At 40.5% G+C, this 13,944-nt stretch overlaps 1 protein-coding gene across 1 annotated transcript in view; it reads left to right on the plus strand.

Moving 5' to 3' along the window:
• The window catches only part of etv4 (ETS variant transcription factor 4), a 30,469-nt gene that overhangs the window by 12,947 nt on the left and 3,578 nt on the right, over positions 1–13,944 (plus strand). The window contains exons 5-9 of the mRNA XM_046068125.1: positions 7,422–7,551; positions 8,611–8,793; positions 9,071–9,486; positions 12,275–12,343; positions 13,080–13,127. Of these exons, the coding sequence (XP_045924081.1) occupies positions 7,422–7,551; positions 8,611–8,793; positions 9,071–9,486; positions 12,275–12,343; positions 13,080–13,127 (846 nt within the window). The remainder of the gene's footprint in view (positions 1–7,421; positions 7,552–8,610; positions 8,794–9,070; positions 9,487–12,274; positions 12,344–13,079; positions 13,128–13,944) is intronic.

Genomic DNA, 13,944 nt, shown 5'->3' on the forward strand with positions numbered 1-13,944 from the left:
CAGCTGAATGACTGGATACACTCTGCAGTCGAAACGGTCTGGATCATATTGTATTGTCTCTTTTGCTTTCGTTCTCTTGCTCTGAATCTTTCCACTGAACAAAAACCCGAAAGAGCCAAAATACACCCTATGAAACATAGTTGTAGCATTGAAACGTATAATGGTGTTAGGAGTCAGGTGTTTTTTTTTTTTTTAATAACTTGCACATACAAATATGTAATTCATGACTTTTAAGTGTGAAAGAAGTAGTCAGAGCATTTACTTAAGTAAAAGAAGCAATACCGCATTGTAGAAATACTCAGTTACAAGTTCTGCATTCAAAACTCAGTTGAAGTATTACCATTATAATAAACTTAAAGTACCAAAAACACTACTATAATATAAATTATTATCAATGCATTCATGTGGAAGTATCACTACTATTGCAGCTGGTGAAGGTAGTGCTAAATGTTACTACTTTATGTACTGCCAGGTCACTAAATTCATAAAAATTGGCTACATGTTAAATTTATTTATTTGATCACTTTTTATATTTTATATTAATAATATGACCCTGCAAAGTAGCTAGTAACTAAAGCTGTCAAAATATATGTAGTGGAGTGAAAAGTACAATTTTTGTGTCCCCATTGGAGTGGAGTAGAAATATAGTAACAAAGTAAAATGGAAATACTCAAGTAAGTACCTCAAAACTGTAAACTACTTAAGTACAGTACTTGAGTAAACCACTACGAATGGGTAATTTGTGCTCTCAAATTACCGTCAAACTATTGTACTGAAGGTCTAGCTTTTTGTACCTTCTCTGGTAGATTAGCACCCTTCGGTTCTGAGGTGCCTACAAATGCTGATTCCTTTCTGTCATATTAATATGGTTACTTTATCACATTCATTACATTTGTCTTTATCCACTTGACACTTTTTTAAAATGTATACAGTGGTGGTGCTATATTTCATTTGTGTGCACAAACAAATTGTTAGAGAATATTTAGTCATTTAAGTACTTTTTATTATTTTCCCACTCACCTGTAGGGCTACATTAATGTCTCTAAAAATGCATGTAAAATTTGGGGTAACTATGAAACTATGCTATATATTTCTGCTAGTCTCTGGTCTCTAGAAAGCACCACCAGACTTAATGCACACCCTGTCATAGCAGGGCTGCCAACATTTCGATTTAGTTTGGAGTGAGATTCAATATTTGAGGTCGGTTTATTTTAGGCCTTCTGTGTCATATTCCACCGCAGGGGTCGGGGTCATCACTATTTAATCTTACACATATATGTGTAGATGAAAAGGCAAGTCAATAATCATGCTCAGATCAGTGTGATCATGTTATTTGCCAACCTCCAGACATGATAGCCTTAATTTCGACCAACCTAACAATGTATTGGGGAGTCTTCCCCCCAGAATCTATGTATCAAAACCAGGGACTGTATTTCTTTTAATTCTAGAGAATGTATGGAATATTATAGGCTAGTTCATATAAGCAAGAGCGTAGGTTTCCTTTAGCAACGGAGGAGCCACTTATTTAAAGGGGGGTTCTGGGGCTCCTCCCCCAGCAAATTTTTAGCATTAAACACTTAATTTGCTGCGTTCTGGTGAAATTTTCTGCATCAGTTCATGGTGGAAATGTGGAAATTAATTCATTTTAGTTCCATTAGAAACTCAAGGACTGAATGTTCAAAACCTTTTGCATCCAGCCCACATATCTGTGTAATCGGACATCTCCAGAAAGATTTTTTTTATGAGAATAACATCATCATTTAATCACAATTCATAATATTTTTCTAAATCTTCCCGCCTTATAATTTTCATTACTTGCTCTGCTGATGTGATTGATCATATCATAGAATCCCAGACAGACACAGAACCCATTTGGGACTGTATAGATGAGATCTATGCAAAACAAAACTAACTGAAAACACAAAGAAGCTTCAGATTATACATTTTTATATTGCAAAACTCTACCAGCTACGTTACCGGATCACAAACGTTAAACGACTAAATCAAAAGAACCATATCAGGTTAAAGCTAGCTTGTGAGAGAGCCAAGGATAGCCTTGGCTAAAAAGTATTTGTTTCCTCTTTTAAAAAAGATACATTTTGATGAACCAACATCTTGATAATTAAGTTTTTTTTTTTCCTCCAAGTAAAGAAGTCAGTGTCATGATGAAGGAACACTAACTTGTCCAGTCAAAAGGTAGCTAAGTAGCCTAGGTTAGCAGATGCTGCAATTTATTCTTCTGACTCTAATGTACATTTTTTACATATTCAATGCTAAATGTATTAATTTGTTAATTTATTAGATTTACATTACAATGCCAATGAATTTTGGGAGTAAAATAACCAGCCTAAAAAGGTATAAAATAAGGCATTAAAACTGTTTCTTGGGGCAAAACCCTTTCAAATCTTTTTATCATCTTTATTTTGTAGTTGGTCATGCTTTTGGTGCATTGCTCAGAAATGATACTGTACTGTTTAGTGCCCATAAAAAACATAGCTAGAAACTTAGAAATAGCATCCAAACTTGGTCTGAGAAAGTTAAACATACCACTGTGTGCAGAATGTTAAAATTACCATTAAAGTATAGGTTATATCTAACTTATAATGCTTGTGTTGACAGTCAAATACTTTAAAATTACACTGTTGCTTTTGCCTATTACGCCTCCCTCTCACCACAGTGAAGCCATAATCAGCTAAGCAACTAATGTCATTTGCAACTCATGTGAATAAATGGCTTCCTTTTCAACCCTGAAAACCATTGTGGTTTTCAGGGTTGTTTTTGGCATCCTTGTTTTTATTGATCCGTTACCACATAAGAACGGGGAACTGAAGGGGGTAAAAGGTGTAGCCTATCATGCGTTTCCAGCTTGCTTTCAGTGTCTGTACAGCACACTGAGGCCTGTACAATACATATCATGTGAGATAAGAACCAGATCTCCAGATACCCCTGAGATGGTTCCTCTAAGAGCAAGACTTGAATCTTATTTGTATGATTGGACCCATTAAGTGTGTATTTACGTTAACGCTTGCATGTTCTTCGGTTTAGCAAGATCCAGTCACCCTGTTTGACACTGGGGCTGATGTCCAATGAGTTATTGTGAGCGAGGCTGTCATGTGCTGCAGACTTCCAGAGGCTTAAAACTTGGCCAAGTCGCACATAAACATCCAATGTAAGACTCTCCAGATCCACTGCTGTCTTCAGATTGGATTTCCCTACACTAGGGCCTTTAATGGTAGGAAATACTGTCTAAAATAAGATGGGGGGGGAGTTCATAGTGAGGTCTTGTCAACTGCCCGAAACAGCTCATTCACAAATGATATTAAAAAGTTGTGATTGCTATATGTGAAACTCTTTCAATCTCTCTGTCAGCGCTGATTGTGTTTGCAATCCAATAGTGTTTCCTGACAGGTTCAATCTACCTCTGTGTCTCAGCTGAGGGGCCCATTGTGTAGAGAAGAGTACGTGTTATTGTGTGTGTGTAGGGTGGTCGGGGGGGCATCTCTGCTCCTGCGATTTGTTTGTGGTGGGTGTCTGTTGAATGGGACCCCCCCTATGTAATGATCCCTCTACTTCCTAAAGCCCTCAACCATGACCATCACCTTTCACCCTGCATCCTCCTCCTCTAAGAGCCAACATTTACATATGTAAAAGTCCATCACCACCCTGTCTTTAGCTGGGGGTCATCGTTATATGCAGCTCTCAGAATAGAGAGTGAAGGGAAACGGTAAAGAATACCACAAAATAAGGAAGGAGGAGATACGACAGGTTTGGAGTGAGGAAGAACCTTTGACCTTCTCAGTTTAGGATGTGCTGGGAATCTGCCACGTTCCGCCGAGTGCTGAAAGAGAGAGTGCATACTCATAACTGCTCACATATACATACACATACTTCTGCACTATCTCAAAATTGTCTGCTTTACTAGGCAACAGCTTTTGTGTACTGTATCTGTCTTTTTACTTCTAAACACCTTTCAGGTTCTTCAAATGCTGTGCTTCAGTTCATGAACCAACCCTTCCCCCTCGGTGTAGAAAAGAAACTATAAAATATGAGGATCTCTGCGAAAGGGTGATGTAACGTTTGACAAAGAAGTTAGAGGAGGTCATATTGCCCCAAATAAAAGCAGGAAGAGAAGGGAACCTGAAGAACATAACTCTCCCTCAATCCGTTTACAAGACTGCCACAACCTTATAAACTTTAGGAGCAAATTTGACATCATTTGGACAGGTAGATTTATTGTAATATGCCAGAGAGTTTGTAGTAGTTGGTGAGTTTGTTTTAATTTAAAGACTATTCTTGGAACTGGATGGGAACTGAATTCCCAAGTTATGTTTTTAGCCACACTAGTGACTTGAGAGATGTTTATATCGGCCCATTGCTTTTGTCCAGACTGAATTGTCTCAACAACTATTGGATAGATGGACATGAATTTAGTACAGACATTTATGGTCCCCAGAGGATGAATCTGACCATTTACTGGATGGATTGGCCTCACATTTTTTTCACATTCATGGTTCCAAGATGATCTATCTTAATGACTTTTTTTGATAACCTGACTTTTTGTGTAATGCCACGATTGTGTGTTTGGGGTTTTAGCTTTTGGATGGATTACCTTGAAATATTGGTTCAGACATTCATGTCCCCCTCAGGATGAACTGTAATAACTTTAGTGATCCCTTGAGTTTGCTCTAGCACCACTATCGGGTAAGTTTGTTTTATTTGTAAAATACTTGCAAAATACTTCCCATCGTAATCAGCAGTACTTTGTGGTTAGTGCAAATTATCAAATGTTAGCATAAACATGCTAAACTCAGATAGTGAACATGGTAAACAATACTTACTCATTATCAGCATTTTAGCATTGTAGGTGTGAGCAGGCTGATGTTAGCATTTAGCTCAAAGCAATGCTGTGCCTCACAGAGCCGCTAGCTCTGTTTAATTAATCAAAATCACGAGGCAATTCAGAAACCAAAGATCTAAGGATTTTGAGTTTCTCAATTTTCTCTTTGGTTCTTTGATTCATAGCTTTATAAACTGGTGTATCCTTGTTTGAGAATTTGTTCATCGGCACATCAACCATCTCTTTTTAATTGGGAAACGCATGCAACGCAACACACAGCAATTACAATCACAGTCAACTACACAAACACAAAAAGCTGCCTGATGCTCATTTACCAGATTAATTAATATTCCAGAAAGGTCACACACAAATAGCTCAGTCACACACATGGGCAGACCCCTCCATCTACAGCTGACGCCATTCCCAGGCAGGACTGTTTGAAATGGAACATCCTCATAAACCAGAGAGCGAGCCACATGAAGGGCAATATTCCTGCCAATCGCATTAGTGGCTCTACTTGGCTGCACTGTGAGTGGGCTTGTGTACACTCTGAGGATTGTTTGCAGTTCATGACCATGGCAGAGAAAGGGGGGGAATGTCAATACACAAACACGCTAGTATTATTAGGGCGGCAGTCATGTGCCACCCTCTGTGTACTAGCAGACGAGCTGTCGGAGACTTAGAGGAGGCTGGAATCCCATTGCGTCTGTCTGGGAAATCTGGGTAAATGCTCTCTAATCCGGTTGATCCTCTGCTAAAGCCAACACTTCCTCACCTGCCCGCCTGCCATGGGAGAGTGAGTACAGACCAAAAATAGGATAGCTCTGATGATGAGCAGCGCTGTTTGATTGTTGGACTCTGTTTATCATTTTTAACATGTTCTCAGTCAAAAGTGAAATAAACATCTGAATAGCAACAGGAAAGAATGTCAACATTTTCAATGTAGAAATACCTAAAGCAGCCTTACATTTTAAAACCTTTTTTAGAATACAAGATTATGTACAGTTGTTGTTTTTTTCTTTAGCTGTTATTTAAAAAAAAAACTGTACTTAGGAAAAAGAAACTAGGACTGCAGCTAACAACTATTTTCTTTATCAATTTAAGTGGTGATTAACCCATTAAATGATGAGTCGGATTGTCAGAAAATTCTATAAGTGGCCATTAAAATTTTCTAGAACCTAAAGTAGTTACTTGTTTGAGAATAATTTGATTTGAGTCCTCACATTTGCTTTTTATTTTAATGGCAGTTTTAACAGTTAATTTCAGCCAACTTCTTATTTTTTGAGAGCTGTGGGTAAATCCTGAGTTCCAGCGTTACTGCAGATCCTCAAGGCTGTTTGTGGTTTATGTCACTGTAATCTTTGCTCACTTTTTGTTCACTCTATTCTTCCCCTTTATTTTTTCACTTTCTATCTTGCCTCAGTGGAGCAGTCATCTTTGGCATTGTTCTGTCAGCCAGACATTTTTTCTCTTCCTTTTTTGTGAATGGACGACAGTATATAATTACCTGGGCTGAGCTTTCAGTGTGGCCTGCTCCGTCAGCTCCACACCCACTGCACACACACACACAAACTTACTTTTAAGCATACACACACATTCACAAGCGCACACATGGATACAGACTGGCCGAGATTACTAATACACACACACAAATGCGCACTCTCGCACTCATGCGCACACATAAATACAGGCCTCCCCAGCTGGAAGTGCACAGCTGCTGCTGTTTACCCTGTCGGGACCAGAAAAACATCCTGTACAGTTCTCCGGGTGAAAACCTCCCCTCACATAATAAACACAAGCCCTCGGCACAGTTTGAAGCTCCACTTTGGGTGGTTTCTGTGGCCATCAAGGCAAAGGTCCCATCCAGCAGTCCTGCTTGATAGACGGTTATGTGTGCAGGAGATTGAGTGGATGACTTTGGGAAAACATGAAATGGCAAAAATGTTCTTTTTTTTGGACTTTTTAGGCATATGTGACATTATCAGGTTATCACACTCTATCCTTTCTGTTAATGTTAACGTCTTTACTCAAAGGCGAAAAGCAAAGCTTACAAGTGGTAGCCAACATCTGGATACCAATAGGGGGAAAAAAATGACACAATCAGTGTATATGCTGTTCTAACAGAGGTGTGACATTTGCTTTAATCAGTCCACAGACATTTCTCTGGCCCGTAGAGATGTTTAGCTTTAAGCTTGACTTTGACAGAGGAAGTTTTGGCTGCTGTTGTGTCTGGAAGAGTGGAGAAAGGTGGGTGAGGACAAGTTGGGCTTCCAAATGACTGCTGGAATGCATTCGTGTGTGAACGTGTGTGTTTTTGTGTTCCCGTTCTCCTCAGTAAAGAATACTCCTCTCCTCAGTGTGTGTTTATACGTGTCTGTCTGCTGCCCTGTGTTTCGCAGCTGACAGTCACTTAAGCATTTTGGCTGGCACGTAAAAGAGATTCCTGTGCAGACAGAAGTATTTGCTTTTGCCTTTGAGCCTAACGACAGTAGTATCTGGGCAGGGCTGAATGAGAAAAGAATATACAAAGCCCGCTGTCTGTGTGCCAACCCTCATCTCTGTTTTTGTTTACTGTCTCTTGTAGCAGTGGCATTTCACAGCCCTCCAGTCACTATCAAGAAGGAACCACAGAGCCCAGGCTCCGACCCCAGCCAGTCCTGTAGCCACAAGCAGAGCTTCAGCTACCCCAGTGGAGAGCAGTGCCTTTATGCCAGGTACCGCCAGGTTCTCATAATAGAAGTACTAAAGTATGTGTTGTGTGGTAGTATTTTCTTGCTTACCTCTAGTGGTGTCCAGTCATGCAGATGGTTTTTGTGTACTTGTTCAGGTTTTTAAAAAGCTGTTGCGTCCACCTGAATACAATGAATGTGAATTGAATATTGGTTGTGTTGCTCGCAGCACTGAAAGATCAAATCAAATTTAAAAAATTCAACATTGCTGTTACACTTAATAATCCACAAGGCATTGATACATGTCCAGAGTGACTTTCATGAGTGGAAAGTTGTTCCACTGAAAACTGTCCAAAGCAAGGTAATTTTACAACACTTTGAGCACCACAAACACAATTCTGTTCATCTCCTGTTCATTGCATTCAGCCAGTGGCAGAAATCTCAGACAAAGATATCTCAAAACAAAGGAAACCATAACTATCAGCATGGCTAGAGACATCACTAAAGGTAAGTGAGAAAGTGTGGTTTTTGGTCGTTTGGGTGGACAGACCCAGCACTACACCAGTGTATTATTGTCAACATCACAATATGATTTAATATGGTATAAATGCATCAGAATACTATGTTTTTATTCATGTACAGTTTCTCATCTTTTCTCTCAGTTTTGGTTTCTAGATAAGAGCTAAGAAGAGGCTTGACATTTCCTCCTCTTAATTATTGTCTGTACCAGGCTTCCAGCTCTTTTTTAAATAATTTTATTAGGGCACTGATACAAAGGCAGATTTAATGTCTCTCTGAATATTTACTGACATCCTGTGTTACCAAGGGCAGAATAAAAGAGACAATAATTTATTTATTTTACCATTCTCAATAGCAACAGTTATCCTTGCCCAATGACCCAGAACTGGTCAGCTGTCATGCATTAGTCAGCACAGCTAAAAGACTTACCAGATGCTTTTACCACCCAACCCCCCTCCCAAATTAGTTCTGTTGTATCGACTGAAAACAAATAGTAAGACTAGCATCCCTCCCCAGCACCACCCTGTTTAACATATGCATTTATGCATAAATGCATGTTCTCATGAGTGTCTTCATGTTTTACAGTGCCTATGAGCAGAAGAGGGCTGCAGGAGGAGCCAAGAGCTCCTGCCCAGGAACCCCCATGTCTCCCATGCAGCAGCATTACTCCCCGAAACCTGCCACGGCCGGACGGCCTGATGCTGGCTACATGAACCCTGCTGCCACCTCCCAGCCACTGCCCAGCAACAGTTATCCCATCAATGCCAGGTGACAAACCACATAATGTGATTCACATGCGATTGACATTTTCCACATGCATGATATTTAACGATTACTTTTACAGAAATTATATTATCATGCAAAGCAGCAAATGGTTTCTAATCACTGAGCGGAGACATTTTAACTGTAGACATGGTGGTTATATGCTGATATTATTAAATGGTTTCTTACATAACTAAACTATAAACTAGCATGAAATGTGATCTATTATATGAGTTGCATATATGTGAGATCCTGAAATGAGCTGCTATATCTCATTTCTCAGTTCCAGGTATCAGGGGCCCTCAGGAGACCCCATATGCCCCCAGTTTCCACCACCAGGACAGGCCTTTCAGCGCATGCCATCTGCCCCAGCAGGACATGGCAGTGGAGCTGGTGGAGGTGGGGGTGGAGGACCAGGGGGTGGAGGTGGTGGTGGAGGTTATCATCGTCAGCACTCTGACCCCTGCATGCCCTACCTGCAGCAGAGCTTTAAGCAAGAATACCTAGACCCGTTGTATGAGCGGGCGACCCACATGGCAGGGCCTGGGCATGGGAGCGGACCGGGACACGGGCACGGACCTCACCCCCACCCACATCCACACCCACACCCACACCCACACTCGCACGCGCATCCACACAGGTTCCCACCAGCCCACATGATGGTTAAGCAGGAGCCCACAGACTACACCTACGAACCTGGTAAGTGATACAGACTGTCAGTGTATTTTAAAATGATGATGCAGGAGAAGTCTGTAGGGGTTTTTTTGTACATCAAATTTAGCATTAAAAAGAGCGGCAAATACAGTCTTTACGTGTGAACTGAAACTAGAATCTTCAGGAGATTATTTATATGGGTTATTTGGCATTGCAATCAGCCTCAAAAATCATTTTGAAGACAAACCCTCCCCATTGTGCACATCTAAAGTGCTCAAGAACAAAATGTCCAAAAGGCAAACAAACTTCTTCACTGTATCTAGACTCCTACCCAACTCCCTGCCTGCCTCCAAGACTCCTCCTTTCAACTCTCTGACACTTTGCAAAGAAATGGAAAAAAAGTATTTTTTTTTCTGCTACAGCTACACCCCCTTCCTTACCCACCTCTATCCCTCCCCCCACTGCTCTCTGAGAGAGGCAGAGGAATTTCATTGAGAAAATGGAGGGCACTGGAAAGACTAGAGTCCCTGGTGGAGTGCTCCAGGGTTTCAGGTTGCACCAGCGGCTTCCTTTTTCTGCAGGCAGATGAACTCATAATGGAAAAATGAGCGTGGCCGCAGTAACCCGAACCTCTCACTGGCTGGGCTTTGGGAGAGGGTGAGGGGAAGGAGTGGGGGGTGACGAGGGGTACGGGGTGGGGTAGCTAGCTAGCTCAGGCACTTTAACAACAAGCTCTACCACTGGAGACCACGGGAACCAGCTCTTCTGCTTGCCTCTCTGAATTTAAAACAAGGAGGGAGAAACATAACACTCCACATACGTTGTGTCCTCACTCACCTGGATTTAAGGTCTAGGACTTAAGGCAGAAAAGTTATTGTTCAGATTCCCACAGGTCCCACACATTAGTGTATATCTACAAAGAATGCCTTCCAGTACTAAAACCAGCATACTTTATGCATAATAAAAACTCAAGGAAAAGCAACCTAATTCTTTTCACTCTCTGTTTTTATACGTGCATCTTAGGACTGGATAGCACTGACAAGGAATCGCACAACCTTGAAAAAGAAAGAGGGGAAAGTATAAAAAGGATGTTTTTCTGTGGATAACTGCTGGAAGAGGGGAATGTTGAATTTGGTGTTGTTTCCCTAGAAGTGCCTCTGATATGAGTTTGAACAACTGCAGAGGCCGATCAGACATAAAAGACTGGAGATTACCATTTTTTTGTAGACCGCACTTTTCATGAGATAACTCTCCTCCCTTGATGATAACCGCTAGATCTTCTTGAGCAGAGCTTCTCAGTAATCACCGTATGGACAATAACACAAGTATAAATGGGGAAACTTTAATACCCCCCTTTTTAAATGGAGTAATGTAATTTAATTTGCAGACAGTTTCTTTCATTTGTGTTCTTGTTATAATGTTATAATTCTTATAATAAATGCACCCTGCAAACAAAAAATAGGCATAAATATAATTTATAAAGGCAATAATTGTTGTTTATATGCTGCTGATTTATAACTCTGTCCATTTATGGTCATTTAATTGAAAGAAATCATGTCCCAAATTCTAAGGTCATGTAATGAGAAAAGGATAATGGAGCAGACAAAAGATGTGTGCTGAAGTAAATAGCGTGTAAGACAACAACACCTGTGTTTTCTTATGTCTACAATGTGAACAATGAAAGTCAAATGCCACTAGACTGCAGTCTCGTTTTAAAAGCAGGATTGAGAATGAGACTCCTAGTTTCACATACAAATGGGCATTCCACTGCTTAATCACTGCTATTGTGTCGCATGAAAGACACAAAATGGTCATGTCACTCAGTACACAATTAACCCCGGTGCTCTCACACCTAATCTACCCATCACTCCCTAGTGGGAGCCAGCTATTGCTGGCAGACATATTATTTACAGTATGATGGAGTGCTGCTGTCCCAGAAAGGAGGGTTTGATTTTCCCCAGTGGCATCTTATCACAGTCACAGTACTGCAGCTGCATTCCCCAGGAGTGAGTCACGTCCAGAGCCAGAGGCAAAGAGCTGCACCTTTCCGTTTTTATGCTCTTGCTTGTCTCGTTCATTCGGTTGACAGACGGTATAAAAACAAACATATAGACCTACACACCTGTGTTTTATGCACCGACAGCCAAAGAAAAACATACAAACGCACACAAAGGTGAGCGGGGCAGTCACAGGATGTGGAGCACAAAACACTTAGCAACACTCCTCGGATTGCAAAAGTCATTATAACATAAATGTGCTTTACACGTGTTCCATCTTGAAGAGAATTTTGCTTGAGGGTTTATGAGGAGGAATATAAAATCTATTTTGGTGAATGTGTCTATTTAAGTCAGTCAATGATGTGCTCAGATAAAGTGCAGACACTGTATACTGTACCGCTTTTCTGGTCTGGTGAAGGTGCTTGCTCATGGCCTAAAAATACCACCAGAGACAAGAGAAGTGATATGATGAATGCAGCGTTTGACCTTGCTCGGGGCGATCACACAAAATATCCATATAATACACCTATGTTCTTAAGCTGATAAGTGTCTATTAGCAGGTACATATAGGGTTTTTATTCACTTGAACTTGTGGTCAGATTCACTAAAACTGATTATTCTTCAACAATTAACCCCTTGTGAGCAATTTCCACCCGACCACTTTATTGATGGTTGACAAAACACACAATCACAAATCAAATTAGTGTTTCTGGGCAAAATGGGAAAGTTTTTTTCAGACGATGGATGGACGTTTATCCTATCATTGCGCATTGTGTTTATCACTATCATCAACTAAAAATCTGACCTACAGCTATTTGTGTTTCTGTTGTGTTCAGATGTGCCTGGATGTCCCTCTATGTACCACCACAATGAGGGCTACCCAAACCCCCAGCATAGCAATGAAGGTAATGTTTATTTTCATTTATTGCAATAACCTTCATATTTTGCCCCTTTTAGAGGCCTATGCCAAATTATAGTTGATATTCAGCAGAAGGAATCGTAGTGATGTCAATATCGGAATTGCATGTGTCCAATCGCCTCCTCTCCAATGCTATATCTACATTGGGCTTCGCTGGTTAGAACTCTGCGGTCATTGGCTAACCGGCATAGAGTGTCCGTGTTTCCATTGGCTAACCAGCGGTGTGTCTATGTTTCCATTGGCAGAGGCTGTCGCCTCACCCCTGCCTCAAGAATCCCTGAGTAAACATAAATCCTGGAAAAAGCACACTGTTTCCCCAGCAAAAAGGAAAACAGTCCTTCCCTCCACTTTCATTGTTTGTTACACCATTTTGGGTAATTGAAATTCTTATACACCAATTATGTTCAGCTTGTAAGAACTTGAGTGACTCCAAAAGGCCCAAAAGATGTTACAATAAGATCACTGACCCTTTTAAACTTGGTAGCAAAGATCCAAGTGTCTTTCAGATGTTTCCAATATGAAATCCTCTCCCTGTTACTGAAGTGCTCTACTTTTGTAAAAGTAGTACACGCTTATTGGCTTAACATTATTCAATGCATGAATAGATCCTTGTATTTTGTTAGGATGGTATTCAAAGCCTGGCACAGATCCCAAATGAACAACCTAGCTGGACTATGATCAAGGCTCCTTGAAACTAACACAATTCTCCCTTTGTCTCCCAGGCTATCTGTTTGAAAATGACTCCCGTGTAGTTCCAGAGAAGTTCGAAGGTGAGCCTGCTGTACCCATAATCCCTCTGCATTCACACAAAATTTTATTGGCACACCGCAATCCACTTTGCGAGGTGTTAGTTGGATGACAGCCGGTATAGAAGAGAAACACTAACCTACTGCAATCTCTATACCTGACGATCATATTATATTGACGTCAGGGATCCTGCTGTAAGAGGTGCATGGGTCTTTGTGTGCTCAGAAGCTTAGTTAGTGGGTTTGGTTTCTCCACACACACAATGTAGGGCTCTTCTGTCACGGTGAGAACAGAGACAAGCAGTTTCCCATGGTGTTGTTGGTGATTGACGCTAAAGGAGATTTAGTGGAGAGCCTGAGGGTGTCAGCACTGGTTGAACCAGTGAAGTGTGCAAGTTCTCTGAGACAACAGCATTAACTTCGCTGAGCTTCTCATGTTCCGACACTTGTGTACAACATATCGAGTAACCAATAAACAACTAAGAACCAAACACGAATCAGTGTCCATTTACCTACATGTTGTTTCACCCAGTATTAGTAATCACTACTTTTTTTAATTTCAGTTACAAGTCGGATGCATCTTGTTCTTGATTTAAATATCTATGTGCTCTGTATTACCTTAAATCTTTACTTTGTGGCATAAAATGTCCCCTAAAAAGTCTTATTTCTGTCTCAACTAAACATACTGCTGTTATTTTAGAGAATTTTATTCAGTTTACATCAGACATCAAGATTAGATGCTCCACTAAAATTCTGATACTTCCCATTTTGTATTATATGTAGTAAAAACATTCTTTGTTTGTACATGTAATATAAGAACCATTTCACACCCTAATATAGT

Source organism: Micropterus dolomieu, linkage group LG14 (genome assembly GCF_021292245.1).
Source record: "Micropterus dolomieu isolate WLL.071019.BEF.003 ecotype Adirondacks linkage group LG14, ASM2129224v1, whole genome shotgun sequence".
NCBI classification, from domain to species: domain Eukaryota; kingdom Metazoa; phylum Chordata; class Actinopteri; order Centrarchiformes; family Centrarchidae; genus Micropterus; species Micropterus dolomieu.